The sequence below is a fragment of the Biomphalaria glabrata genome, chromosome 2, assembly GCF_947242115.1.
Source record: "Biomphalaria glabrata chromosome 2, xgBioGlab47.1, whole genome shotgun sequence".
Classification (NCBI taxonomy): domain Eukaryota; kingdom Metazoa; phylum Mollusca; class Gastropoda; family Planorbidae; genus Biomphalaria; species Biomphalaria glabrata.
In genome coordinates, this window is record NC_074712.1 from 8,975,547 (window position 1) to 9,002,733 (window position 27,187).

General features: G+C 33.0%; 2 protein-coding genes across 7 annotated transcripts; one reads left to right on the plus strand and one right to left on the minus strand.

Annotated features, from left to right (window-relative positions):
* The first annotated feature begins 31 nt into the window (after positions 1-31).
* Positions 32-16,031, plus strand: LOC106063142 (uncharacterized). Its single transcript, XM_013221808.2, has 13 exons — positions 32-124; positions 3,157-3,272; positions 4,462-4,536; positions 5,069-5,154; positions 5,615-5,676; positions 6,302-6,399; positions 6,752-6,862; positions 6,982-7,101; positions 7,884-8,063; positions 8,972-9,054; positions 10,754-10,945; positions 11,142-11,304; positions 14,281-16,031. The coding sequence occupies exons 2-13, from the start codon at positions 3,171-3,173 to the stop codon at positions 14,341-14,343; spliced, it is 1,335 nt and encodes a 444-aa protein (XP_013077262.2). The 5' UTR covers positions 32-124; positions 3,157-3,170; the 3' UTR covers positions 14,344-16,031.
* On the minus strand, positions 14,272-27,187 carry LOC106064039 (decapping and exoribonuclease protein-like). Of its 6 annotated transcripts, none has more exons than XM_013224325.2 (8): positions 27,079-27,187; positions 19,940-20,355; positions 19,431-19,654; positions 19,119-19,214; positions 18,552-18,666; positions 17,811-17,946; positions 15,838-15,932; positions 14,272-14,561 (listed from the first exon to the last, which is right to left on the minus strand). In XM_013224325.2, exons 2-8 carry the CDS (start codon positions 20,344-20,346, stop codon positions 14,444-14,446), a joined length of 1,191 nt encoding a protein of 396 aa, XP_013079779.2. In that variant the 5' UTR covers positions 20,347-20,355; positions 27,079-27,187; the 3' UTR covers positions 14,272-14,443. The 6 variants fall into 6 exon arrangements, with proteins under 6 accessions (XP_013079779.2, XP_013080499.2, XP_013078321.2 ...); XM_013225045.2 differs by lacking the exon at positions 27,079-27,187 and adding an exon at positions 23,857-23,990; XM_013222867.2 differs by lacking the exon at positions 27,079-27,187 and adding an exon at positions 23,773-23,817.

Genomic DNA, 27,187 nt, shown 5'->3' on the forward strand with positions numbered 1-27,187 from the left:
TTTTTTTTTCATCATATTATTTTTTTTATAGCATGACGCCACGGTGAGCATTTCCGGGTAGCGCCAGTTTTAAACGGAAATAGCTAAATGGTTGTCATAATAATCTAATTTCATAAATTTTATTGTAAGTTACTCAACTTAGAAATTCTAGTAGATCTATAAAAATCGTGTCATTAAACAAACAAAATTTCGTACTAAGATCTATTTCCTTTTGATTTTCTAATTTAATATGTCTAAATCTAAGTAATCTAGACTTAAATGTATCTTGATAATCTTCTATTCTAGACTAGTCTAGACTCTAGACTGCTACTGCTACTCTAGATTTAGATGTAGACTAGACGAAGACTCTACTCGTAACTCTAGATTCTAGATCTAGATGATAGTAACATAGTTACATAGACATAGATCTAGATCTAGTCCTAGTAGATTGAGATTCAGATTGTGATTATAAAAATCATTAATCATTGTCTAGACCGACTAGACTCATCATATAATAGTAGTGATATAGATCTAGATCTAGTATTAATATTAAGTCAAGTAGTATAAATAGTATAATAATAATAATATACTCACAAGCATATAATGAATAATAATGATAATAATATTAATAATAGTAATAGTGACATATGACATCTGATAGGTCATAGTGAATGATAGTGTCACATACTGACATCTAATAGGTCATAGTCTACATAGTGTCACATACTACATAGTCATGACAATCTATCTATCTAGATGATAGATCTATCATCTACTACTAGATCTAGATCAGTAGATTTATTACTAGATCTAGATTGTCTAGATCTACTAGAAGTCTGGCTACTCTTAGCAAGTCAAGTGAGGCTAGTGTGTAGATGCTGTAGTGACAATCTAGTCGTAGTCATTCATAATGATAATCACATAGATCTAGTCATAGTCAAACTTTTACTTTACCCTTATTCTACATTAATCTAGATCTGGATTCTAGATCTATTAACTATAAGTTTTTTAAGTGAATTAGTCTTACTCTAGTGAAGTGACTAGACTAGACTCTAGTAGATCTAGAATCTAGAATGTCTAAAATAAAAGATTAGAATCATTACAACAGATGATAAATGATATAGACTTAGAAATTATTAGATCTGTAGAGTACTGTAGACTATACTGTCACTATAGTTTTAGTCATAGATCTAGATTTCTAGATCTAAATTGTGTCAAAAAATAGATCTAGATTGACTAGATCTATCTAGAGATATTAGATAAAGATGATGATCTAAATCTAAGTATTGAAAAGACTTCTACTTCTAGTGAAACATCTTAGATTCTAGATTAGCTAGGCCAGCTGGGGCTAGATCTATTCTATAATCTATATATATCTTATATATAGACTATTGAAGACATTCAATACTTAATTAAAAGACATTATAGCCAATTGAAAGAAAACTATTAGAACATGATCTGTGACAAAGTTGTAGAACTAATATCCCAATTATCATATATATGCATTCAAAGTTGTATTTCTAATATCCCATTTATCATTCACATACTAAATATAGCTGAATAACTAGATTTGTAAATGTATATATCTAGACTATATATAATATGGTCTTATTAGATCTATTTATATGGTGAACTTAACAGCCAAGAGTTTGTTTTTTTATTGTAATACTGAATATTATTAAAAAGATACAGAGTGTGAAAGGATCAAATCTTGACATTTGTTTTTTTTTAGCTGAATGCATGATAATGATCATTAAATGCTCCTTGTAAAAGTACCTGTATTTAATCAAGTAAATAAAAAAATACATACATTTTTATAGTGTTCTGGGGTTACTGCTAGGAATGATAAAATTACTGTGTATATAAATATTAATAATTTTATTATTTTTTCTTAAGTTAGAATCTCATTACAATTTAATTAGGAGACATTTATAAAATGAAGGAAGTTTGATAATTTTGTTGCCTAGGCATATTTTTATTTTAAAAATATACACACGCTGCATGATAGATGTCTCTGTATGATATAAATTTGCTCTTGCCAATTCCTCTTCTTCATTCTCATTTTTCATGTCGGAGGGTTCAGAATAGTTGATGCTGTTGATGATAAAGCAGCTCTTGCCAATAAATCATTCAGTTTCTAAAAGGTTAAATTCTATCAAAAACAAATATAATCCTATCACATATTAAAATATTTAATTTTATTATACACCCATTTCGCCTATTGCATGTTGGGCTTAAATGATTGAAATAGATGGAAGCTTGAGCTTGTAGTCTCTAGGAAGACTTTCTAGGTAAATGTAATATGTTAAACAGCTAAACAGATTAAATTTGAAACTTGAAAATAAATAGATGAACAACATCAATTTTTAAGATAATCTTAATGTCTTTTGTCCTTCTTTTAAAATAGCTAGCTGGAAGGTGATTACATTTAAGAATAATTTCTTTTGAAGAAAAATTCCTGCCTCAGGAAAACAAAGTTAATTATTTTGTCATGTCTGAAGGTTTGTTATGGAGTGTGTGTATGTGTTTCTATAGTGACTGTGGGAAGAAGTTAGCTATGCAGTGTGAATGATGCAATAAAAGCTGCATTTTCCGCCAGTGGTCTTGACTACTCCAGATTGCCCGAGTGAAAAGATGTGTTTTTGTAGTTGGTTCAATTTTGTTCAAAATTTTATATTATTCTAAAGTCTATTATATTTACTGTATATTATGTGGTGCAAATTGCAAATAAGGAAGCCATGATTAAAATGATAACCACTGACATGTAGAGTTATTGCATATAATATAGCATCATAACTAGTTACTATTTTGATTTTTTATAAAGCTTTTATCAACTCACTGTTTAATATCTCAAACAAAGGAAAGAATTTGTACTTGACTGAAGTGGTGGTATAAGCTGAATTAGTCCCCCTTAGTGAACACAACATGAAAAATAGGATGAGATGAAACAATAGATAACTATACAATCTTCCATGTTCATAGGCTCTCCTTTAGCAGAGTGGTTACCATGTTGGATTGAGAAGCTAAGCCTGAGAAGGCTTGAGCCATGAGTTCGAATTCAGGTCTTTCTCCCTCAACCCCCCCCCCCCCCTTTTTTTTTTTTTTTAAAAAAAAAAAAGCTTTTTTTCTCCTTTTCCATTTTGTTGCTCCCGTCAATAAGTTTTTTGTACTTTTCAGATCAGGAGACTAACATGACAGATTTTGAATGTCCTATCCTTCCGATTTCAGAGATCTGCCTTTTTTTCAGGGATTGCAAGATTGATATTTCTGAAAAGGATTTTAAATCACCTGATGTAAGTATGGATGCAATTATGCTGCTTTCATTTAATATGAATCTTGTTATTTAGTTTTGAATATTTGTTTACCTTGTAAAAAGTATCCCTTAGTCATTGTTGCTTTCATTAAGAAAACTATTTTAGCATTTTTTTATTTTTTTTTAATTATACGAAGCCTAGATGTATTTTATGATGTTGATTTTCCTTAAGAAAGATGTGTTTTTCATTTATATTGTTATACTCATTTTTAATATATATATATAAATATTAGTCTATATTTCAAGTTCTATTTATCTGATAAAAAAATAATGTATGTTATGGTGTCATGTTTAATGGGTAAGAAGGGTATCACGTTCATCAATGGTGCCAGATATCACGTTCAATCTTGATTGTATCAGACTATCAATGATCGTGATTGCAGAGGATTTTAAAGTTGTCAGTTGATAAGATGATCATTTAGAAATTACTAGTTGATAGGATGATCATCTAGAAGTTGCCAGTTGATAAGAGGATCATCTAGATCTAGGAGTTACTATTTGACAATACGATCTAAGTACGTTCTATATTCAATAAAGAAACTTCTCTTCATCTAAAACAATTACTTTAATTCAGAACTTGAAAAAGCTATTCACAAATAATTACAATGGTTAAATGTACTTGAATATAATAACTGATCTACACAATAATATAACTGAGTTCTAATACAAAAAGGTACAAGTTCTCTATTTCACGTTTCATACAAGCTGATCTTATCACTAACACGTTCCAAAACAAGACTGATTAAAAAATATAGAAATTTACAAAGCTTTGGGTGTTTTGCCATGTTACTCATATCTCATTGCCGCTTGGTTGAAATCTGACCAATAAATGCAGCAACAATCAACATTTCGAAACAAATAATGTTCATTTTGAAACTGAAAGTAATTGCATGTCTGGATTTCCCCGAGCCAGCTCAAATCCCGTCGACAAGCTAAATATAGACTGTGTACGTGACAAAGGGAAACAAATCTAATAGGAAATGTCCTTATTAAATATCTTCTCTAGTTAAACTTTATGGTTGGGAAGTCTGGTAATAAAAAAAAAAGAAGAGAAAAAAGGGATACAGTCTGAAATTTTGGCTTCACCTCCAGATTACTATCATAGACACAAAAAGGGAAGACAAATTATATTTTTTAATATCTGATTTTTATTTATTTTTCATTTATAGCCTCGGAAGTGGCATGCTATATATGGAGAAATGTTTGAAATTCAGGTCAAAAGATCAATTGATCAAGTTGTTCAGGTTAGCTGTTGTGTAATTTTTTTTTTATATGTCTTATATTTAGTCCAATTATTGGTAGTTACCACATTTGAGCATAAAGCAGTGATGCCATGCCTAAGTCCAACTGGTCATATTCTGCCAGTGACTATGTGCTATCTGGCTCCTGGAAAGTTGTGCCTGCTCTGTAAAATAAAGCTTTTCTTCATTAGATTAGGGATTTGTGTTTTCTGCACTAATACAGCTCATCACAAGCATGTTGGGAATTTTTATGGCCTGCAGGTCGAAAAAGGCTCAACAACACTGGCATACAGTGACATTAGATTGGAATTGTTTAAGTGAAATGTCTGGTGCTGAGAATTGTTTCCTTGAGTATAATCTGTCACTAGTAACTTGCATTTTATAATTATTATTTTTATTGGTCAAATAAGCATAAACTTAACATATCTCTTGCTTTTAAAAAAAAAAAAAAAAAAAAGGCTTACCCATCCATCTTTTATTTAATCATGTAATGAAACATTACTACATTTTTACATTTTTTTATTTTTTTTTACAGCAAATGTTGATGGTCAGTGTTGTGGATAAGTCATATCACGAATATAAAGAGGAAGGCTGTGCATTAATGGCATATACTTTATGCTTGTATGTTCATCTTTATTTTCAGTAGTCAAATTTATATGTATATATAACTAGCAATGTTTTTACCTGGCATTATTCAGTTGTTGTTTTTTCTGTTTTTGTTATGTTATGTAATAAAAGGCAGCTTTGTTGTTTTAATAGTTTAAATCTATGTAAAGATGCCACTAAATCTGGTAAACTCTCTTTTGTATGTAGGACAACGTTACATCCTAGAATAACTGCTCCTAAGGAACGTTCATGCCAAGTCTCATTAAGATTGGTCAAAATGTTTTGATTTCTATAAAGGACATACATACATACTCCTTACTTTGGTCAAAATGTTTTGATTTCTATAAAGGACATACATACATACTCTTTACATTCTGCTTTACAAGTTAGATTTTTTTTTATTTAATATTTTCATTGTTCTGAAATAGTATATAACCATGAAATGATTTTCTTTTTTATTACTTCCAAAATTTAGGGCCAGAGTTTTTAATGTCTTAGGATTTAAAGATTTCTCTTTGCGAGATCTGGTCAGCCCAAGTAAGACCATCAAATCACTATATAAGACATAATTTCTCTTATTTGAATTGTGGATTGCTAAATAAGTCACGAAAATGGATTGTATATTGATCCAAATAAAATATACATTTAGTGGGTTGTGGGGTCCATGAGAAGTGCTACTACAGGATTTTTTTTTTTTTTTGGGGGGGGGGGGGGGGGGGGGGAATCCAACTTATAATATCATCCTTCTAGTTCCTTTGAAATAAAAATATTGGCTAATTTGGCATGTGAAAATGTTAAGGAATATTTATACAACTCTTTCTAGGGTTTTGATGAATTTTCATATTTAGGGATAATCTAAAAAAAAAAATAGAGTGGGGAGGGGATGTGAAAGTTTCCCTGTTCAATATGAAACATTTAATAGGAGACTCATTAGCCAGGACCTATCTTTATCTTTTCTTAAAAAATATCAGGTGTTCATTAGAGATTGGTGAACTCAGGGGGTCCTGAAATACTAAATAAAAACTATAAGCCTCCAACTTAATTTGAGATCACTCAAGTTTTCCAATTGTTTTAGTTATGTTATGCTCTTTTATGGTACTTATTAATTATTTAAAATGACTTAATTAGCTTTACTAAGTTTAAATGCGAGACATGTTTTTAGCTTCAGATAGAATTCAGAAGCTGTCCAGTTTATTTATCAATATGGTTCGACACACTCAAATCAGACGCCCCTTGATTGAAAATATCATTCAGCGTGTTGTGAGTAAAATTTGTATGTGGATGCTCCATAATTTATAAAACTGATATATCACCATAATTTTTTAAAAAAAGGGATGTTCATTTTAGCTACTCATTTCTCTTTTTAAAAATTGTGTTAGCTGCACTAATTGTATTAAAACTTAAGGAGAAAATGAAGCTCAGCATATAAATATATATATATATATATATATGTTAACATTAAATAACCCTGAATCCTTTTAGAAATCTTCTTATTTGAAGTAACATCCTTATTTTATTAGGGAAGATGCAATAACTCTTCATTATTGCTATAATCCTAAAATCTCAAAGTGTTGGTATTGTTTGTTTCTACATTATTTCTTTCTTTACTTAGCAAGTGAATGTAGGTCAATCAGTGTCTGCACGTAACAGAAATAAAGAGTTGAAAGAGGAATATGAAAAGACCAAAGAAGAGCAACCTGTTTTAGAAGCAGAAATCAAAGAGGTTTCAACATTTCCTTTTTTTTTTTTTTATTAATTTTTTTTTGAAGCTATTTCATTAAAATGTGTAATTGGGTCCATTTCATCAACTAGTTAATAATGTATTTCTTTTGAACCATGTAGAAATCAGAAGAATTAGAACAAGAGAAACTACCCATTATAGAACTAACAAGAGAAAGTGAGGAAGAGAAAAGAATTTCTGAATCGCTGAAGCTTCGGCATGCAGAGCTAAAACTAGAGAAAGTAAGTGACATAAACCTTTTTTTTTTTTTTCTACTATGAAAAGTACAAAGTGAATCTCAGTTTATCTATGTAATACAAAAGTTTTCTGTTGGTACTAACCTGTTTTGTAGAACTAATTCATAATGAGTGTGTGTGTGTGTGTATATATATTTGAGCATATATATATTATAACCAAGTTCCTTTCTTTAAAGCACACTTAAACATATTAAGAGTTTATTATATTTTTGGCTTTTATTTATTAGTAATTTTGAAACAGTATCTTCTTAGTTTTGAAATCCAAAATTAAAAAAAACACTATTGACAAAATTTGTTTAAACGGGCATGATTTAAAAGGGATTTTCAGCTTCTATTTAGGAAAAAAAAAGTTAAAATGTAAACAGATAAGTTTAACCTTTGTCAACTTTGTTGGTTGTGCGAGTCACTGACATATATTGATCTAAGGGTTTTTGTTTTTTATAACAAAATTAATATTCAAAAACATCATCAGCCCTGCTTCACTACTTCCTTTCATTTAATCCTATCTGTTGTTTTCAAAATATGCTCCAGACTGTTACAGGTCCCTAAAGTATTTACCCACTTTAGCCTTGGTTGACTTCCTTTAAGCAGTTTTTCTTTGGGTCAGGAGTCATTAATCTTTCCTTGGTTTGCATTCACTTTCACAGTATTGATTTTTTTTTAATATTGTTAATGGGTTTACACTAAAATCTAATTGAAAGGAGACCATGTGGAACTTCACTATCACTTCACTATAGGATATTATTATTATTTCATAAATCATGTAGGAGAGATTTAAACAAGATGTGCTACAGATACAACAAAATTTAGAAGCTTTATCATGTAAAGTTGTCAAGTCCCCACAACGTTTTCGTAAAGAGCTGGAGAGACTTAAAGAAAGAGTTTCTGAACTGAAGGAAGAGCTCAGGACTAAAGAAAGACAATCATCAGAAAACAGGCAGTTGCTGGTAAGCAGACATTTACACTTTGCATGTATTGTTTGGTAAGCAGACATTTACATTCTGCATGTATTGTTTGATAGATTTACTTCATATCAATATGCAATATGTTTTATCGCTGGATATTTTAGATACATTATAAATGTTCACTTTGTTTTTCCTTTAAAAAGAATGATACATACATATTTTGTGCATGTGTGTTTGGGTTTAAACATGTATGTTTTGGGGAAGAACAACACTTTTTTTTTTTGGTCCATTACATTTTGGCTTTAAGTTTGTTGTTTAATTATTTGTTATGCCACTTCACATCCTACTATTGTATGAGTTCTAATATTGTTCATTAAACCATGGAGCTATTCAATTATGTATATGTAATTCAGTTTGTCATCATTTTCTTTAATAAGCCTAAACATTTTTACTTATGAGTGTATATTTAGAGTTGAGGTCTCAGATCTTGTAGGATTGGTGGTTCATTCATTATTTGGAAATAGTTTTTATTGATTTACAGATCTAGCATAAAAAAATAAAAAAATTGTTTGTTCCTGAATATTTAATTATATTGTAAAAATTAAATTGGTCATATTAAAACCATTTTATCCTGATAAAACTGAAACATTCTAGTGCTTCTTCAAGGCACATTATTCATAATTTTTGCATCGTGAAGGCTGGTTTAGTACACTCTTAGTTCCTGAGCTACTTGTTTAAAGAAAATTTAACAAGCCATAAATCAAAGATCTCATTTTGTGTAAATATAGTTTATAGTCAGTTGCTGATTGAAATTCATGGGTAGTGTTAAGTTGCCTGTGGTGAATGAGTCAGTATGAAAATATGCTCTTTGACTTTCTCTAATTATGGATTGAATATATTTACTTTAAAGAGCATCACTAATTGTTGTTGGTTGTTGTTTTTTCTCTCAGGAAACAACGATTCAAAAACATTCAGCGCTACAAAAAGCTGTGAAACTAAGCACAGAAGTGACACAAGATATGGAGAAAGAAAAGTAAGAGAAAAAGAGGGGGGGGGGGGGGAATTTTATCCCACTACCTGTCACTATATAGTTTTTAAAACATCTTTATTTTAATAATTATTTAAGATCTTTTTCAGCAATATTTTTAAGTTAATGTTAAAATAGGTTGATTATATTAGTCTGTGAATATGCTCTTGTTTTGGGTGCAGTAAGCTACTCTGTCAATGTGAAATATCCAGTTCAGTCATGATATCTGACACTTCATAGCCAGACGATGATATAGAGTAGGCATGTCAAACTCATTAAGGTGTATGGGCTGCATAAAACTTACTATGACTTGTAGGGCCGCAGCCAAAAAATCCGTTGGCAAACATAGTCTACTAGTTTTATGTAAATTAGAAACAATGCAATAGAATATAATTATAATAATAATTGGATGGCTGCCTGGTCGTGCGGTTTGCACGCTGGACTGTCGTTCAGATTTATCGATGGTCCCGGGTTCAAACCCTGCCCGCTCCCATCCCCCGTTGTCCTGCGGGAGGTTTGGACTAGGAAGTAATTATCTTCAACTCTGAAGGAACATCCGAAACATGTAAGACAAACAAACAATTATTAATGGTATACCTGTCCCTTAGTTATAATTTTTTTTTTATTAGAAATTACTATGATTACACATTATTTTCATTGTCCTGATGCTTGACATCTTTTCTGGGATACAAGTTTATTAATGTTAGGTTTGATAGGCCACTGACACTTTCCTCACTGATGACAAATTTTGAACAGATAATCTCGAACGGTGTTTTTGTAGCTTTCATTAAAGAAAGTAGCAAACAAGAATTTTGTCTGCACATTTCCAAAATTCAACATACTGTTCAGATAAATATCTGTAAAATTTTGTCACAGCCACTTCTATATACTTTGCTTTTAACAAAGCGATTCTATCGGCTCTAGTTGCACATTGTAAGCATTTTCATGAGCAAATGAAAATGAAGATACATACAACGAAAATTTTTGCTCGTATGAAACAAAGTCATGAAAACGGTCATTGAAAGCATCTAATAATGATTCCAGGTGCAGACATTTTTACCAAATGCAGTATTTAATCTTTTTAGTTCCTGACACGTTGAGGTGAACAAGGTTTTCTCTTGATATTTGGTTTATCCACAGTCATATCTTTGCTTGAAAGCTCTTCACATCATCACACGCACTTGTGACAATTTTGTCTTTACCTTGAAGTTTCAAGTTTTGGCTTATTTATAATGTGATTATTTACTATTAATAATAATTACAAAGTTAACAAATCAACACTAATCTTAAACGATAGCTTGAAAGATAATTTGAAGTTAATAAATAAACAAACTTTTGAAGGAATTATTTGTTCTATCATTATAGAATAGTTAATAAGTTTAACGAAGTAGATTGTTACGTTATTGTTGTTGTTTTTTTGCAGTAAATATTTTACCTGAAAAGTAGTGGTGAATGTTAAACGCTTAATAATTTAACATTTTGATAACTCTTGAGTTGGCCAAGTGGGCCGTATGCAAATTGGTTGGGGGCGCATGCAGCCCGCGAACACTATGTTTGACAGCCTGAATAGAGTATCTTGAGTCTGATTTGGGCATTTACAATTGTGTTAGCTCATCTGTAATACCAGTAGGTTATTCTCTCATGAAGTGTAATAGAAGTATTCCCATCGCCACTAAAACTCTATACCGTATCTTCTTTTGTTAAGTGAGCTGGACAGCCAGATCAAACAGCTTTCAGAATACATCACGGAGCAGCAAGAGGTGTTCAAAAAGAGCATGACTAAACAAGAGGACTTGATGGAAAGGTTGGCTATTCGGAAGGAGGCTAGAAACAAAGTCCAGCATCAAGTAGATGGTTACAAGAAGAGCACCTACCAACAACTCATGGACTTGAAACAGTAATGCTTACACATTTTATGTTTAGAGAGATTAAGTTTTAAAGAGATAATCTAGATATTAGAAAAAGAGAAAATATTAGAATGTTAACTTACTATTAGCAGTAAACAAAGCTACATATGTTAAGAGTACTGGTACATGTTTTTCCTTTTTTTAGTTATTCACCATGGACATTATATTTTTTGTGATATTTTATAGGCACCTGTCAAAGCTAGAGAGCAATTTTAAAGTTTATAAATCTGAGATTTCTCAATTACATAGTCAAATGGAAGCTAAGAAAAACTGTATTCAGGAGCTGGAGGCATCAAAAGAAGAAGAGAGAAACAATTTTCAAAGGAAATGCAATGCCAAGACTGAAGAGGTAGATTTATATCTTATATATAAAACCTGCATAATTGTAAAATAAGTTTACCAGGGATATCTAGTAGTATGCAAGTGAAAAAGAATTATCAAAATTCACTTGGTGGCACTACATCCCATGCCTTCTTCAACACATTACCATTCAGATTTCTGACAAGCTTTTTGCCTTCAAGCCTGAATTCCAAGCTGTTGTAGATCCATCTTTACATCATAAAGTCATCTTGTTCTTGGTCTGTCTTTGATTCATCTCAACATCAAGTCATCTTGTTCTTGGTCTCCCTTTGAGGTCCTCTTGTTCTTTGTCAGCCTTTGATTCATCTTTACACCATCAAGTTATCTTGTTCTTGGTCTGCCTTTGATTCATCTTTACATCATCTGATTATCTTGTTCTTATGCCCTTGATTTGGGTTTGCAGGTGCACTATTTTCAGCATTGATTTATTGTGACCTGCCCAAGGTAATCTTTTCTTTTTTTATTTGTCCCAAGTCTTTATACAGTTGGCACATCTGGTTGGTGAATGTCCTTCATCCAGTTTTATCTTTTATAGCTCCATATATTTTTCTAAGGATGTTCCTTTCTCAAGTATTCAACATGTTTTTATTGACTTTGTCAATGCTCATGTTAGCATTCTTTGTTTTCCTTCATATTGTGGCTGAAATTATTCCAGTCAAAAATGACTTTGTGGTTTTCCATATTTAGTAAGCAAATGGAACTTCGTTTACATTATTAATTTAACCTTTTAAAAAAAATCTCTTGTGGACTTAAGTACTAAATTGCTCAATAAAAGTAAGATTTTATTAGCAGTAATAATTTCTACTTAAGTACTAAATTGCTCAATAATAGGGAGATTTTATTAGCAGTAATAATTTCTACTTAAGTACTAAATTGCTCAATAATAGGGAGATTTTATTAGCAGTAATAATTTCTGCACCTGATTTTGTCCCTCACCATTCACTATTTTTTCCCCTAAACTTTTCATTAGCTAATCACACCACGTCATTTTTTCACTGTGTTTTCAAGCTGTCTAATCTCCCACCCTTTTTTTTAAAATAATCTTTATAATCATTATAGTCTTTATAATCACACTAGCATTACACACCAGCTGCACCCATTGATTTGTTTATTAATGGCCAGAACATCCCATTTTGAACTTTCAATAAACGGTCTGCATGTTAACATTGCCATTATAACAAACTTTTTAGCCTGTGGATTCTAGTATTTGTTACATTGGATTGAAACGGCCTGCTCTCTTTCCCTCTGATATAGCCTATTTGTTTGTTTTTAATTGCTTGTGTTTGGGATCATCATTTAACCTACTTTGAACAGTAATGTTTAGGATAAGTCCAACATTTGGGCACGTCAACCTCAAATAATTCTGGCTATAAACTACATGGAGATTATTTCAATTCATAACTAGTAATCATAACATGTTAAATAGCTTGTTTTTATGACCTTGTCCGTACTTTTAAACAGACTTGATTAGTACGACTTGATTGGGCGTAGTCAGGATGGACAGGAGGGGGGGGGGCAAATTTTTTCCATTGCACACAGACACATGTAATCAAAATGTACCTAATAAATGTTAATTACATACAGTCCATTAATTGTTTTGGTGGTTTTTTGTACCTTAGAGTAGGGTTCTTTCTGGAGTTTGTGGGGTGGCAGTTGATACCTTTCTCTTCCAAATTTGGGGGCCTGGAGAGCACCTCATTTCTGGATTCCGAACTTTAAAATGCATTTTTTGAGGTGTCTGCAATGTGATATCTTGCTGGTATGGCAATCTGAGCATTAAAAATAAAAATAAGCTCCATAGAATCCTAAATGCTGCTGGTAAAGTCATTGGCAAAAAAACAAATCCCATTTGAGCAGCTGTTTGAGAAAAACATTCATAAAATAGCTAAACAGATTCAAGAAAAAAAAATCACCCTTTCGGTCAGGATTTTGTGATTTTACCATCACAAAAGAAAGACAAACAGACACAAACACTCTTTTGTTCCCCTGGCAATCAAATCATTAAATAGAAACAATTTGATATAAACTTTTCACATGTAAATTATGAGTGAATCTGGTGTGATTGTACATTTTGTTTTTTTCTAGTTACAAGGTTTTGTTTAATGCACAAATTGTAAGACGAATTTCCATAGGACAATAAAGATTATTATTATTATTATTGTAACAAAAATAAGCAAGTTAAATATCAAATTAGAAATTCACAGCACTTTAAAAGTGCATGTGAATTTTTTTTAATTTTTTATTTGGGGGGGTCGTTAACCTCAAATAACTGTAGTTTGATTTGTTTATTTTAAGGCAGTGGTTTGAATTCTCGTAGATTTACTTTAATAGTAGAATCCAGCAACTGGAAGAAAGACAAATTAAACTAATTTTTGTTGTTGTTGTTGGTTTGGGTGAAGGGGTTGAAACTCAAAATCTTTCTATTACACTTATGTGATTACTATAGTTTTTAGATTTTATATTGAGGTTCAACCCCCCCCCCTCCCTTTTTTTTCCCTGGAATTTGGTGACAGTAATATGCTATAGTTTTTCTTAATTTTTGTTTGAATTTCTTTAAGATTTACTATATTAATGGAATTACAATCCAAAAATATTAGTAGCTAATTTTGCTTTTTTTTTATTGGAGGGGGATGTGTGGATACAACTAAAAGCCTTTGAAATATTCTTAGTTGAAAGAGTGCTAGATTTGCATTTTTGCCACCACTAGAAAGAATCTTTATTAGTTGTATTACATATATACCATTCTTTTCAGATTTTCATTATTAAACATTTTCACTCTGGTCAAGTTGTTAAAGCCTAGTTATTGAAATAAATAAACTGTATTTTAAGTTCATCACTTTATTTCTTAGGTCATGTTACTCAATGGACTTTCTTCAGATTGAAATATTTTGTTGTTTCCATAGAAATGCATTTTTAGTTTGGACATGTATATTTAAATATTGTTGTTTTTTTCTCCTCTCCTCAGATTAACAATTACAATGAAAATCTAGTCAAGGTTTTTGAACAGTTCCAGGCATTGATGAACTGATGCCATTCCATTGCCAGTGTTTAGTGAGGCATGTTTCCTCTTGCAGATCATGTTGGCATCCCCTTAAGCAGCCTGAATCTATCACTGTTGATTCTCCAGATCAATTATCCCATGCACTCCACTTTCTGTACCAGTTGGGGAGAAAATTAAAGTTCTGGTCTTTTCTTTTTTCTACTGTCACTGGTGATCCTGGCTGCCATCTGAATACATAGACATTCCTACAGGAAAAAAAGTTTAAAAAAATAAATTAATTATACATTCAACAATAAACTTAACATAGTACACTATTGAACATACACAATATCTTAGTTTTTTGTTGTTTTAAAGATATGAATGATGTAAACTTCTGAAACATCACACAGTGGACTATTAAAAAAATGTTTCCCAATAGGTGAGCCACTGGGCTTGTAAAGTATTCAATTGGTTAGCTAATTTTATTTCACATGAAAGCTTCAACAATTCTTTGGCATTTTTCATAGATGTACTCTTTAATTCTTCAACTACACATCTAACTTGTGATTTTATTGGAAAATAAAAAGTCCTCAGTTCTGATCTCTGGTTCTGGCATAAGTCTCTGGGCAAGTAATTAACAAGCTAGTTTTCTTTGGAAACTGCTTTGATTCAGCACATCATTTTAAGGCAAATGCTAAGTGTTCACATTCAGAGCCAAGCATTCACTAACATCATGCCAATGGTCTACCAAAATATGTACACATTTTGATCTACACCTACCATGCTTTTACTGTAGTTTAATTACTGCAGACTGCTAAACTTAAATCAGACTTGGCCTTTTCATATATGTTGACAGCATTTTAACAGCTCTCATACAAGTTTCTCTCTTGATTATGTCAATGTTTTTTTTTACTGTTACATAAACTTTACATTAATCAATTCAAATGTATATAAAATAATCTGTACCAGTAATTTGATAAAAGCTTTTTACCATGTTACTATTACAAACTGTTTTACACATGTAAAAATTATTATAGTAATTGTTTTAAATGGGCGGATATATGCAAAACGAAAATTATTCAGTTATAAGAAAAAATTGGACCGATATATAATTTGCCCCTGCACACTATATAGTTCTCTATAAGGGAATTATATATTGGTCATGTCAGGACACCTTGTAATTGGCATCACTGAATTTCATTAGTTGGTTCATTCTCCAATCTTTAACCTGTATGTCTGCTTTTTCATTAAACCATAACTTACAAATGCAAAAACACAACTTAATAATATACTCAGAAAGGAACATTTCTTAATTCATATGCTAGGACTATTTGTAAAATTGCTCCTGTTCCCCTTGTGCCATTAGTGCATGGAACGGATGGCCTGAATCACGAACTTCTATATTTTCTAAAATACAATTTGTTAGAGCCCCATAGAAGGAACATTGGTTTTTTCATTGTTATGGGGTGAGCCAGTGGAGAGTGTTAAAAAAATGTGTGTTTTTTTCCTACCTATGAAAGAGTTATAAATGGAAATTCCCACCTGCTGTCATCTGCAATGTTTGCCTTTATAAAATCCAAAAAGGCTTTTAAAAAGTTGAAACAGACATTTGGTCTCCAGGGTTGTTGCAATGTTTCCTAAAGAGAAGCAGATTTATAGGATTGCCTATTTTAATTATGTGACTATGCAGAAGTTAATGCAACAATGTTTTCATTAAATGATATTATGAAACACTTTGATTGTGTTGTTTAAATTTGATTTGTAAAGATTTTAAATGAGTGAGTGTGTCTCATCTGAAAGTAAAGAACTGATGTAATTCATCCAAGAAAATAGACAAAACATTAAAAGGTTTCTTTATCAACATTAATATTTATGACAGGCTTACATTTTTGTAAGTAGTGTTTTCTTTATTCTGCCATTTATTAGCACCAAAAGTTTTCATTTAAAAAGTAAATTCAATTCTAAATAGGCACACATATTTAATATTTTATTTAACAGCTACTATAAAGAGCACATGGCTAGACAGTGATTTTCTAATCTGTGAAGTGTAGTAAAACAATTATTTGTATAAAATATGACAACTAAAACAAATCACTGCAGTACACTGTAATGATAAGTTCTATGCAAGCAAAAAACTTAGATTTGTACAGGAGAGAAAACTAGTTAAATAGAAACAAATACTTTTTTAACAACCTTGCTTATACTCAGTGAAATGGCATGAATTATTTGGAATCAATATGTGATTCATTTTTAACGACTCAAAATTTAAATTTGGTGTTCAAAAAGGAACCTATGTGTTTTGCCACTGAGCTATTCAAGTGTCATGGAGTGTGTGGGTGCATTTTGCTGCTGTAGCTATGGGGAAAGTAGGGCAGATGTTTTGGTTGAAGAGTTTCTGTTGAAATCACCTGGTGGTCTGGCAAGTGAGTCAAAAGGACTAGTGTGAAGAGCAGACTAGCAAAAAACAAAAAAGACATTCATTTGTATTGAGTGACATTTTGTTCAAATTATTATTTCATTTGTAATTTTACATTTATCTACTTTCAAGTGATTAGTTTATTTCATTAAGAATTTAATATGCCTACATTGGTTAATTGTACTTAGCTGTTTGGATCTACAAACCAATGACTGGGTGACAACATCAAACACTTATAAAAATTATTTTGATTAGTCTATTGTTAGTTTATAATTTGTAACGTTTGACCTAATTCTCTGCATTATGTGGCTGTTGCTGATTTAGTACAATTTCCAAATAATTAATTATGACTAATTCATTAACTTTATTTTTCTTTGATTTATGTGTTATCGACAATGAATAATAAGTAAAAACTTGATCCAAGAATGGAAAATGGCAGAAATAATGTGTAAAAGATTTTGACAAGACCAATGGAGTAAGTTGATAAAAGTTTGGTAAAAAAAAAAGTAACATAAAGATACATTTAAAAAAAAGCTCCATGTTCACTCATTTACTGACTTGTTGAAATGTAACCATGTACATTTCTAAGAATGTGGGTGTAGTTCACAAAATTATTACTTCACTTTAGAAATATTTATTAGGCGACCAAGGATTTTAATAGTTTTATAATGCTTGATTGAACCATTTCCAATATTTATGGCTACTGGTACTTTAAAACTAGTCACCCAACAAACCCTAAAGCTTTTTTAGCCAGTACTGGATATTTTAATTTTATAAATAGAATTAGGGTTAAAAAAAACTCATATAATTTAATCAACAGAGCGCTGTTAACAAACGAAATGTAGGTTCAAGGTGCTGTGATAACATTACAAACATAAACATGAGAACTAAAATGACAAACTAATCTAAAAAAGTTTTAAACAGATAGGTCTCAAGCAATCAACTAATACCTATAAATTATTATTTATAAAAATATTTTAAATAATACTCAGCAGTTTGACAATGTTTGCTGTAGTTGTAGATTAAATCAATGTTTACTTCTTTAGAGCCCTAGTTACTATCTACTCAAAAAAAGCAAGCAAGTCATCTATTATATTACCTGAACAATAGATGGAATCTTAGAGACACTAAAGTCTTCTAAATATTGAACCAGGCCTCTATCGTCACGAAAACCACAGATAATGTGGCGTACACCAATAAGAAAACTCTGTACCCACCACTTGATGAGTTTATACCTGTTGTTACAAAATGTATTAAAAAAAAAAGCTTTATACATTTATAACTAAAACAGGATTATTTAGGAAATCAAGAATAATTTAAATTACAGATGTTCCTTGAAAAGGGAGATAATTATATATATACAAATACATAGCATGCATACATACAACATTTGAATAATAGCGAACATTTGGCAAGGATTTTTAGTATCAACGTTGTTTTTTTTTAATTTGATGGATGCTATATTTATCATTGATAAATTCAATATGTTGTGTTTTTTTGTTCTTGTTGTGTGTTGTGAACTGATCTGTTCTTGTGTGCCAAAATGTCTTGGTGTACAGGTCAGCTTGTGTGTGTGTGTGTGTACTGTTTTATCATTCTTGTTCAATAGAGCCTAGAACAAGACATGTCTTCTTGTAGTGTTTCATTAGGTTACTACACATTTATTTTTGCATCTTTTAAGTGCCTTCTACAGAACAATAAGAATCCGTGATTTGTAAATGGCAGTAATATTTGTTTTAAAAAATAAACAACAAAAGCTCAAAGGTTTAAAATTACATTAACTGCTGTCTAAGATGAACTCAACAAACGAAACACTAATGCTTATATTACAATGACATACTTGCAAAAGTTTTCATATTGTCTCTGAGATTCCGTAATACGACATGTCTTCAACTCCACATACTTATTGCTGTCTGTACTGCCTAGGTCTTCACAATCAACTTCTGCACCAAATACTTGATTTCAAAAACAAATTTTAAAATTTACTTCATTGTGCATGTTAAGTAAAGTTCACCTGTTCTGATAGCCCTAAGTTTTATATATAAATATCTAAGGAGTTGTTTTGTGAGAGTGTCTGGTTGCATTTATTTGAATGAGTAATATGTTAATACATAGGCAGAACAAGAATCCATATAAAATTTTGAACCAGTACCTTGAACTATAGTTAATGATTTTAGATTTGGAGAGAGATTAAGCTAGGTGAAATAGGTATACAGGTAGATGAAATGTAGCCAGTTTTTTTTACATGTGGTGATAAATGTTGCAGTTGTTAAAATGATTTGATAGTTTTCTTTGTTGTTTAAGAATATAAAGAACTTGACAATATATATACACACACCCTAGGCCTATATACTTAGATATACTTAATGTATTCTAACAGCATAAACATTGATTGCTAAATAATTACATAAAGAATGATTGCCAAGTCGAGTGCAGGCCACACTTCCAAATTCAACATTTGTGTTGACTGGCACATTTGTAACTGGAACTCCCAAATTTCTATCTGTAAATGAAATATATAAGGATATGACAGCTCAATCTAAAGGGAAAAAAATATATTTTTTTAAATGTACAAAGGCATACACTTCCTACTGTACATACATGGATTTAAGCTTTCTAATATTTTGCATGGGCTTATACTTCCTAGATTTAAGAGTGGTAACGTTTTGTAAAGAAAGTAAAGTAAGCATCTATTTTCAGAATATTTTATATATGTCACCTGCTGTCATGTATTGCTCAAATTTAAAACCCCAGGCACACATTTCTTTCTGTCTTGGTGTCTCATTTTTTATTTGTTCAACTTTGGATTCTGTATGATATTCACACATGTAGTATGTTCCTCTAAAATTGATCACAGCCAAAAGAATGTCTTCTTTATTTTCATAAGGAATGCATGCTAGTTTTGTAAGCAGACCTCTCCAGCATACAAAGTCAGTATTCAATCTGAAAACATTTTTTTCCTATTAAGAGGTAGCTTAACATTCACAATATTTTTAGGAAACAATTTAAGTTGTATTTACAATTAAGTCTTGTTGTAACATACTAAGTGTTGCTATTTGCTGGTCATCACATATCCAACCTGATAGTATTTTATATTTTCTCCTATATTTATGTGATTTGATAATGCTACTTTGGGAAGCGGAAATTATCAATTTAAAAAAAGCATATTAAATACTAATAAGGAATAAATTATTTGTAAAAAAAAATTAAAAAATAGTTGGCATCTACCTTTCAAACTTATCTGTTTTTTGATCATTTGTTTTAGAAGGAAGATTTGTCACTGTTTGTTTGTTGGACATAATCCAGCTTAACAAATTATTTAGATAATTGTAAATGCTTTCATCTTTCTTAATCATTGATGAATAACCTAATCTGAGATCAAAGTGGCAGTTCTTCATGTTGGAAGGAGGAGTATAGATTCGCAATTGTCTTCTATCATTCTGGAACTGCCTTTTTTCATCAATACTGAAACTTCCAATTTCTTTTGGCTCCTTGAAAAAAGGGAAGGGCTTGTCATGATGTTGAGACAACGTTTCTAGGATGAATGAATTTCCTTCTTCTGGTAGATGTATAGTTTTAAGTTTTTTGGCACAATCTTGATTGTGGTTGACACTCTGGAGATTGGACCGTTTCATGGTACTTCCCTAAAAAAATACAAGACAATTAGTGTTCTTGAATAAATAGACATTTAAAGGTTGTTGTCTTTTTTTTTAAACATTTTCAACATAGAACAACAAAGGTTAAAATTCGGAGAGCTACAAGAACAAGCAGCTAAAAAAGAACCAAGGTTGTATACAGAATTTGATGTTGGGAATCTCATATTAAGAATAATAAGTGCTCAAAGAATTTAAAAAAAACAACAAGAAAAACACTATTTAAAAAAACAAACAAAGCTTATACTACGTGTAATTGTATCATTAGATTGGATCAGTAATGTGATTAAGAAATATTTGTGCAAAATTTCAACTTCACCCAAGATTGGGTGTGGGAAAAATAATGTGTACAAACTTTTTACCAGACAAGAGAGTGATATATTGAGTTCGTATGCTTCGTAAAAACTACCATTTAACAGTAAACTTAATTTTAACGATTGTACTTGACCAGCAGCAACTGTCTCTGGCAATATTAAGGGAAAAAAATCTTAACATTTCTTAGAATAATTGTATCATAATTATGGTCCATAATCATCAGGACCATGATATTGTACATGAAAGGGAATTTGTTTTTCATATGAATCGAAGCTTAGACTATTTATTCTTTACCATATTTGTTAAAAGGAGGTGTGGTGGCTGAGTAGTAAAGCACTTGGTTTCTGAACCGAGAGTCCTGGGTTTGAATCCTGGAGTAGACAGATCCTTTTACTTTCGGGATCTTTAGAGGCTTCTCTGAGTCCACCCAGCTCTAATGGGTACCAGACATTAGTTAGGGAAAAGTAAAGGCGGTTGGTCATTGTGCTGGTCACAGGACACCCTTTACAGTTAACCATAGGCCACAGAAACAGATGACCTTTACATCATCTGCCCATAGATTATAATGTCTGAAAGGGGAACTTTACTTTTATTTGTTATAACCAATCTAGCAATCACTGAACACTGGATTCCCAATATCTAGGATGTCAAAATACAAAGTAATGAAAATCTAGATCTAAATGAAAGATGCAAATAAAGCAAGAAGAACAGGCCATTCTAGCACAGTTTAGAGCTGTCATTGCCCATTTGGAGTGCACTTAGGGAAACTTAGAGAGAACTATGATACACAATATTGCTATTTCAGAAATGATGACAAGACAATAGGGCATATTCAGACAGAATGTCATGTCTTGCACTTGCAGTATTTCACAAGACTACATAGACCCACTTGTGATATGCGTATTTCATCACATTTGACGTAAAGCTGTTGTCTTTTTACCATCTGCACTTTTGTTCAGCAATAACTATTCTATGTGCCATAAATATGTGTCCTGCAACCTTTGTAGAGAGCATTCAGGTCTTAGAGACATATTAAAGGGTTGTGAAAACTACTGCTTTTTAAACATATATTTTTATTGGTAGATGGAGATTCAAGACCTATTCCACCATATTTTCATATGGAGGCAAACAAAAGCACTTTGACGTTAGCCAGATGGTCCTCTATTTCTCTAGACAGTTAATACTGAGATGCTCTGGACCCTGCTGGAGAAGCTTATAGCACTCCCACAAACCGGATTGCTGGCTCGAGGGGGGAACCTACTTCCTCTCAAATAGAAAGAACTTTTCCTTGTATACTATAACAAAATGGACTAACTTTAATGAATATATTCAGGAAAATGTGTTAAAATGTTAAATGTCTAAGTTTCTCTTCTTTTTCATTGATTTGTGGGCCAAATTCTATTTGGAGACTTCTGAAAAATGACTTCTGTTTTTCTGAGGTTAATAGCCTAGTCATACCAAATGAGGCAAGTCTTGCTTGATGTGGGAAATGCACAATATGTTTTTTTTTTTGTTTTTTTTAACATGTTTTGGATGTTCCTTCAGAGTTGAAGATAATCTACTTCCTAGTGCTATATTAATCTCCTGCAGGATGATGGTGGATGGCAGCAGGCAGGGTATCAAATTCAACTCGGGACCTTCGAGTTGACCGAACATGTTGAGTACACATACCACACCACCAGGCAGCTATGATCTGCATTTAAAGAATCTCTTGTCAATTGTCAATAGATCTCACTAGCACTTAACCCTAGTCAAGAGATTAAAATTACTTCTCTATTCTCTACATAAGATCTACATCACTGTAAAATAGTTAAAGATATTAGATCTGGCATGTCAGTTATTCTATCTATTGCTATGTCTACTCATCATTATCATATCATACTTGATCAGTATTATTATTATATAAATCTAGATTAGTCAACATAGTCCTGATATATTATTGTTATAAATGAGCTAATCAGCTATTGATGCAGGAAGGATCTCATCTAAATTTAGATCTATTCTATTAGATCTAAAATCTAGAATAATTTCTAGATATAAAATGAGTCAATAGTTAGGTAGAACACCAGATTGACACTTCAGACAGATGAGACGTTACATCTGATTCCAGATCAGTACAGCAGTACTATTACTTGAATTACAATATCAACATCAGTCATCAGTATTATCAGTACTGTCCACGGTTCTCTACACTCTACACTACGGTAATACAGACTACAGTGCAGCAAATCAGTGAATTTTATAGACGCTAAGCCTATGTCATGTATATCATAATAATCATATTATATTTTATGTAAATAAATAAAAGACACCTAGATCTAGATAGTAGATATAGCCTAAAGCAGCAAAGGCTAAAACAGTAAAATCAAAAGCGGATATGTAACATATTAATATTACTAAATATATTATATAGATCTAGATCTAGTCATTATAGTCTATTACAGTATGAGTATTAAACTATTAGTATTACCAACAAATCTAGACTAGACTCTAGAGATCGTCAATCATTAATTAATCATAGATGTAGACTCTAGATTAGTCTAGATGTAGATTATTTTTTGTAGATCATCTACTAGAATGTAACTAGAATCTAGAGTTACTGAACTGAGTTAGACTAGTCACTAGACTAGTGACTTATTTATTTTGACTAGAGACTAGATCTAGTCACTAATAAGTGTAACACTAACAGACTAACAGTGTAACTAAGTAAGTTAGAGATTTGACCCCCGAGTGGTATGATATATTATAATGATATTTTAATATTTATAAATATAACTTAATAACTTTATTTATTAACTAGTCTAGACTATCTTTTAGTATCTAGACTTAGTACTTAGACTCTACTACTAGACTACTACTACACTAGATCTAGACTCTAGACTCTAGTAACTAGATTTTCTAGATCTAGATCTATATAGTATCATCTAGTCTCTAGACACACTAGTCTAGACTCTATGGCCTAGGGTAGTGCTAGTCCACTTATTAGTTATTATTACTACTTCAGTTTTGATATAGATTCTAATAATAATAATAATAATAATCTTTATTATCCGTAGCCGTAAGTGGCGTAAGGAAATTTGTCTTACAATTTACAATTTGTGCATTACACCAAACAAAAAACATCTACATCTAGACTAGATCTAGTTAAATCTAGTAGATCTATATCTCTAGTAGTACCAGAATAAGATCTAAGTCATCTGAGACAAGTAGACAACTCCGCCATATGCCGGTCCCAAGCCCGGGTGAGAAAGGAGGAGGGTTTGGCGTGGGGCTAGCGACCCCACCCTGTAAAACCACTATTGCTACAGAAACGGCAAACTCGACACATAATGAAAACTATACATGCGGCGAGGGCGGCCAAACCCTGATGACGGTGTTGGATCAAAGCCAACTGGAAGTCCAATACCTGATACATGGCAAGCCTTTCAACGCAAGGAAACCGACTCTTATAGGCACGTGGAATGTAAGAACCCTGAATCAATGCGGTAAACTGGCCCAACTTTTAAGAGAGTTTGACTCTTACCGGCTGGACATCCTTGGGATCTGCGAGATGCGGTGGACATCAAGTGGACAAATAATCAATGATGGCAAGACAATAATATATTCAGGACATGACAAGGAGCACATTGGTGGTGTAGGAATCATCATGTCTAAAATAGCAGCTTCAGCGCTAATTGCTTGGAAGCCGGTCAGTGACCGCATCATTACAGCTCGACTCCAAACAAAGCAAATTAAAGTCACTACCATCCAAGCTTATGCTCCTACAGAGGATGCAGAAGATACCATCAAAGATCATTTCTATAATCAACTACAAACCACTCTTGATGAAACACCTACTCACGACCTAATTCTACTGATGGGAGACTTTAACGCCAAAATCAATCCCAACCGAACTGGCTTTGAATATGTAATGGGACCATATGGCTCTGCAGAAAACATCAGTGATAATGGCGAGCGCTTGATTTCTCTCTGCGCATCCAACAGCCTTTCAATTGGAAACACATATTTTAAGCACAAACAAATACACAAAAAAACATGGCGATCACCAAATGGAGAAACCTTCAACGAGATAGATTACATTTGCATCTCCAAACGATGGAGGTCATCTCTGTTAGACGTGCGGACCCGCAGAGGAGCTGATATCGGCTCAGACCACTACCTTGTCAGTGGCAAATGTAAGCTCCGATTGAAGCGCCAACCAAAACAAACCACACGACCCCGCCCATTTAATGTAGAGAAGCTTAAAGACGGCAATACTGCAGCACAGTTCCAATTGAAACTAACGAACCGCTTTGAGGCTCTTGCAGATATATTGACCCTTGAAGAAGAGTGGGCCAACTTCAAAGATACCACTATTGGGTGCGCGGAAGAAGTTATCGGAAGGAGGCGAGGCTCATACAAGGAACGGTGGATACAAGACAGAACATGGAAATTGATAGATGAGAGGAAAGAGGCCAAACGTAGACGAGATCAGAAAAATGAAACACAGGATCGCAGCCTAGCGGAAGAAGCCTATAGGGAAGCAGATCTGAAAGTAAAGAGAAGCTGTCGGCAAGATAAACGGGACTGGATTGAGCAGAAGGGACAAGAGGCACAAGCAGCTGCAAGCAGAAATGACACAAAAACCCTCCATCGTATTGTCCGAGATCTCACTGGAGCAAAGAGTGGACATGGGGCACCAATAAAAGACAAGCAAGGCAAAACTTTGTTAACCAAAGAAGAACAGGATGCAAGATGGGTAGAGCACTTTAAAGAGACCCTTAACCAACTGTCGCCAGACCTAACTTACATATTCAAGGACCCCTCTCCAGACAATGATCTCAAGGTCAAGACAGACCCAATAACTGCTGAGGAGGTTACCATGGCCATAGCAGTGCTAAAGAATAACAAAGCACCAGGACTAGACATGATATCAGCAGAAATGCTAAAATATGGGGGACAGTGCATTGTTAACAGAATGACTGATCTCTTAAATCTCTGTTGGCGAACTTCAAAAGTCCCAGAAGACTGGCAAAAGGGAGTGATTGTAAAGCTTCCAAAAAAGGGCAACTTGGCAGATTGCAACAACTGGAGGGGCATTACTCTCCTCTCTGTCCCAGGCAAAGTTTTCAGCACTGTTTTGTTGAGACGGCTTCAACAGTCTGTAGATGAAAGGCTCAGAGAAGAACAAGCAGGCTTCCGAAGAGGCAGATCATGTACAGAGCAGATTTTCGTTTTACGAAATATCATAGAACAAAGTCTTGAGTACCAACAACGGCTAATGATCAGTTTTGTGGACTTCAAAAAAGCGTTTGATAGTGTCCACCGAGAATCACTATGGAAAATAGTTAGAGAATACGGTATACCAGAAAAATTCGTCCAGATCCTACGACGCCTTTACAGTCAGTCTAGTTGCTGCATTAAAACAGAAGAGGGAACAACAGAGTTTTTTACAATCGAGACAGGTGTGAGACAGGGGTGCATCTTATCTCCCTTCCTTTTCCTCCTAGCCATCGACTACATAATGAGGAGAGCAATGAACCAGACTGCCTTTGGTATTCCATGGCATGAACAACTCCGATTGATGGACTTGGACTTTGCTGATGATGTTGCACTACTCGGGGCTACAAATAAATGCATTCAAGAAATGACGGAGAGCCTAGACAGAGAGGCACCCAAAATTGGCCTCCGCATAAACTTGGATAAGACTAAAATTATGCGAGTGGGATATAAGGCAAAGGGTGTCCCCATCAGACTTGGCGAGTCAAAGCTTGAAGAGCTGGATAAGTTCACGTACCTTGGCAGCATCATAACAAATGATGGAGATGCTTACCATGATGTAGCATGTCGAATAGGAAAGGCAGGGAGCATTTTCCAAAGGCTGCAGCCTATTTGGACTAGCCAAGCCATTGGACTCGAGACAAAAATACACCTTCTCAACACAATCGTCATTCCAACTGCTACATATGCATGTGAGACGTGGAAGTCATCTGTCAAAATTGAGAAAAGACTAAATGTGGCTCAACAGAGATGGCTGAGACGGATTTTGGGAGTCAGTTACACAGACCGGATCTCAAACAAGGAAATCCTATGCCGAACTGGGAGTCGAACACTTAGTGAGGTTGTGACTGAGCGTCGCATGAGGTTTGCGGGACATGTTCTACGTCAAAATGAATTACGCACACCAAGAGTTGCGATAACCTGGAAGCCAAAACGAGGAAAGCGCAAACAGGGACGTCCTCGTATTACCTGGCGACACACCTTCATGGAGGACCTCAGAACAGTGGACACCAGATGGGAGGAGGCTCCAGACATTGCCAGTGACAGATCATTATGGAGACAGCTTGCCGCCCAATGCGCCGAACGGCGCGGGAGGACCTAAGTCTAAGTCTAGTCTAGAGATAATTATAATAACGTAACGGATTATAACGGAAAGCCGAAATGAGGTGATGATTGTTATTGTTTGACTGTGATTTTGAAGCTTGGGTTTTCTCTCAGGGTTTAAGTTTTGTGTCTGTGTGTTGTTGTT

Bases quoted from the DNA above. Each gene is read 5' to 3' on its own strand.
- LOC106064039 (XM_013222867.2), bottom strand. From the start codon at position 23,802: ATGTTTTTTGTTTGGTGTAATGCACAAATT. The intron at 20,356-23,772 runs GTAAATTGTAAG...GTATTTTTTTAG, and splicing joins TTTGGTGTAATGCACAAATT to GGAAGTACCATGAAACGGTC. The intron at 18,667-19,118 runs GTAATTATTTAG...TTTGAAATCAAG, and splicing joins ACTTGGCAATCATTCTTTAT to TATTTGGTGCAGAAGTTGAT.
- LOC106063142 (XM_013221808.2), top strand. From the start codon at position 3,171: ATGACAGATTTTGAATGTCCTATCCTTCCGATTTCAGAGATCTGCCTT. The intron at 4,537-5,068 runs GTTAGCTGTTGT...TTTTTTTTACAG, and splicing joins CAATTGATCAAGTTGTTCAG to CAAATGTTGATGGTCAGTGT. The intron at 6,863-6,981 runs GTTTCAACATTT...TGAACCATGTAG, and splicing joins TAGAAGCAGAAATCAAAGAG to AAATCAGAAGAATTAGAACA.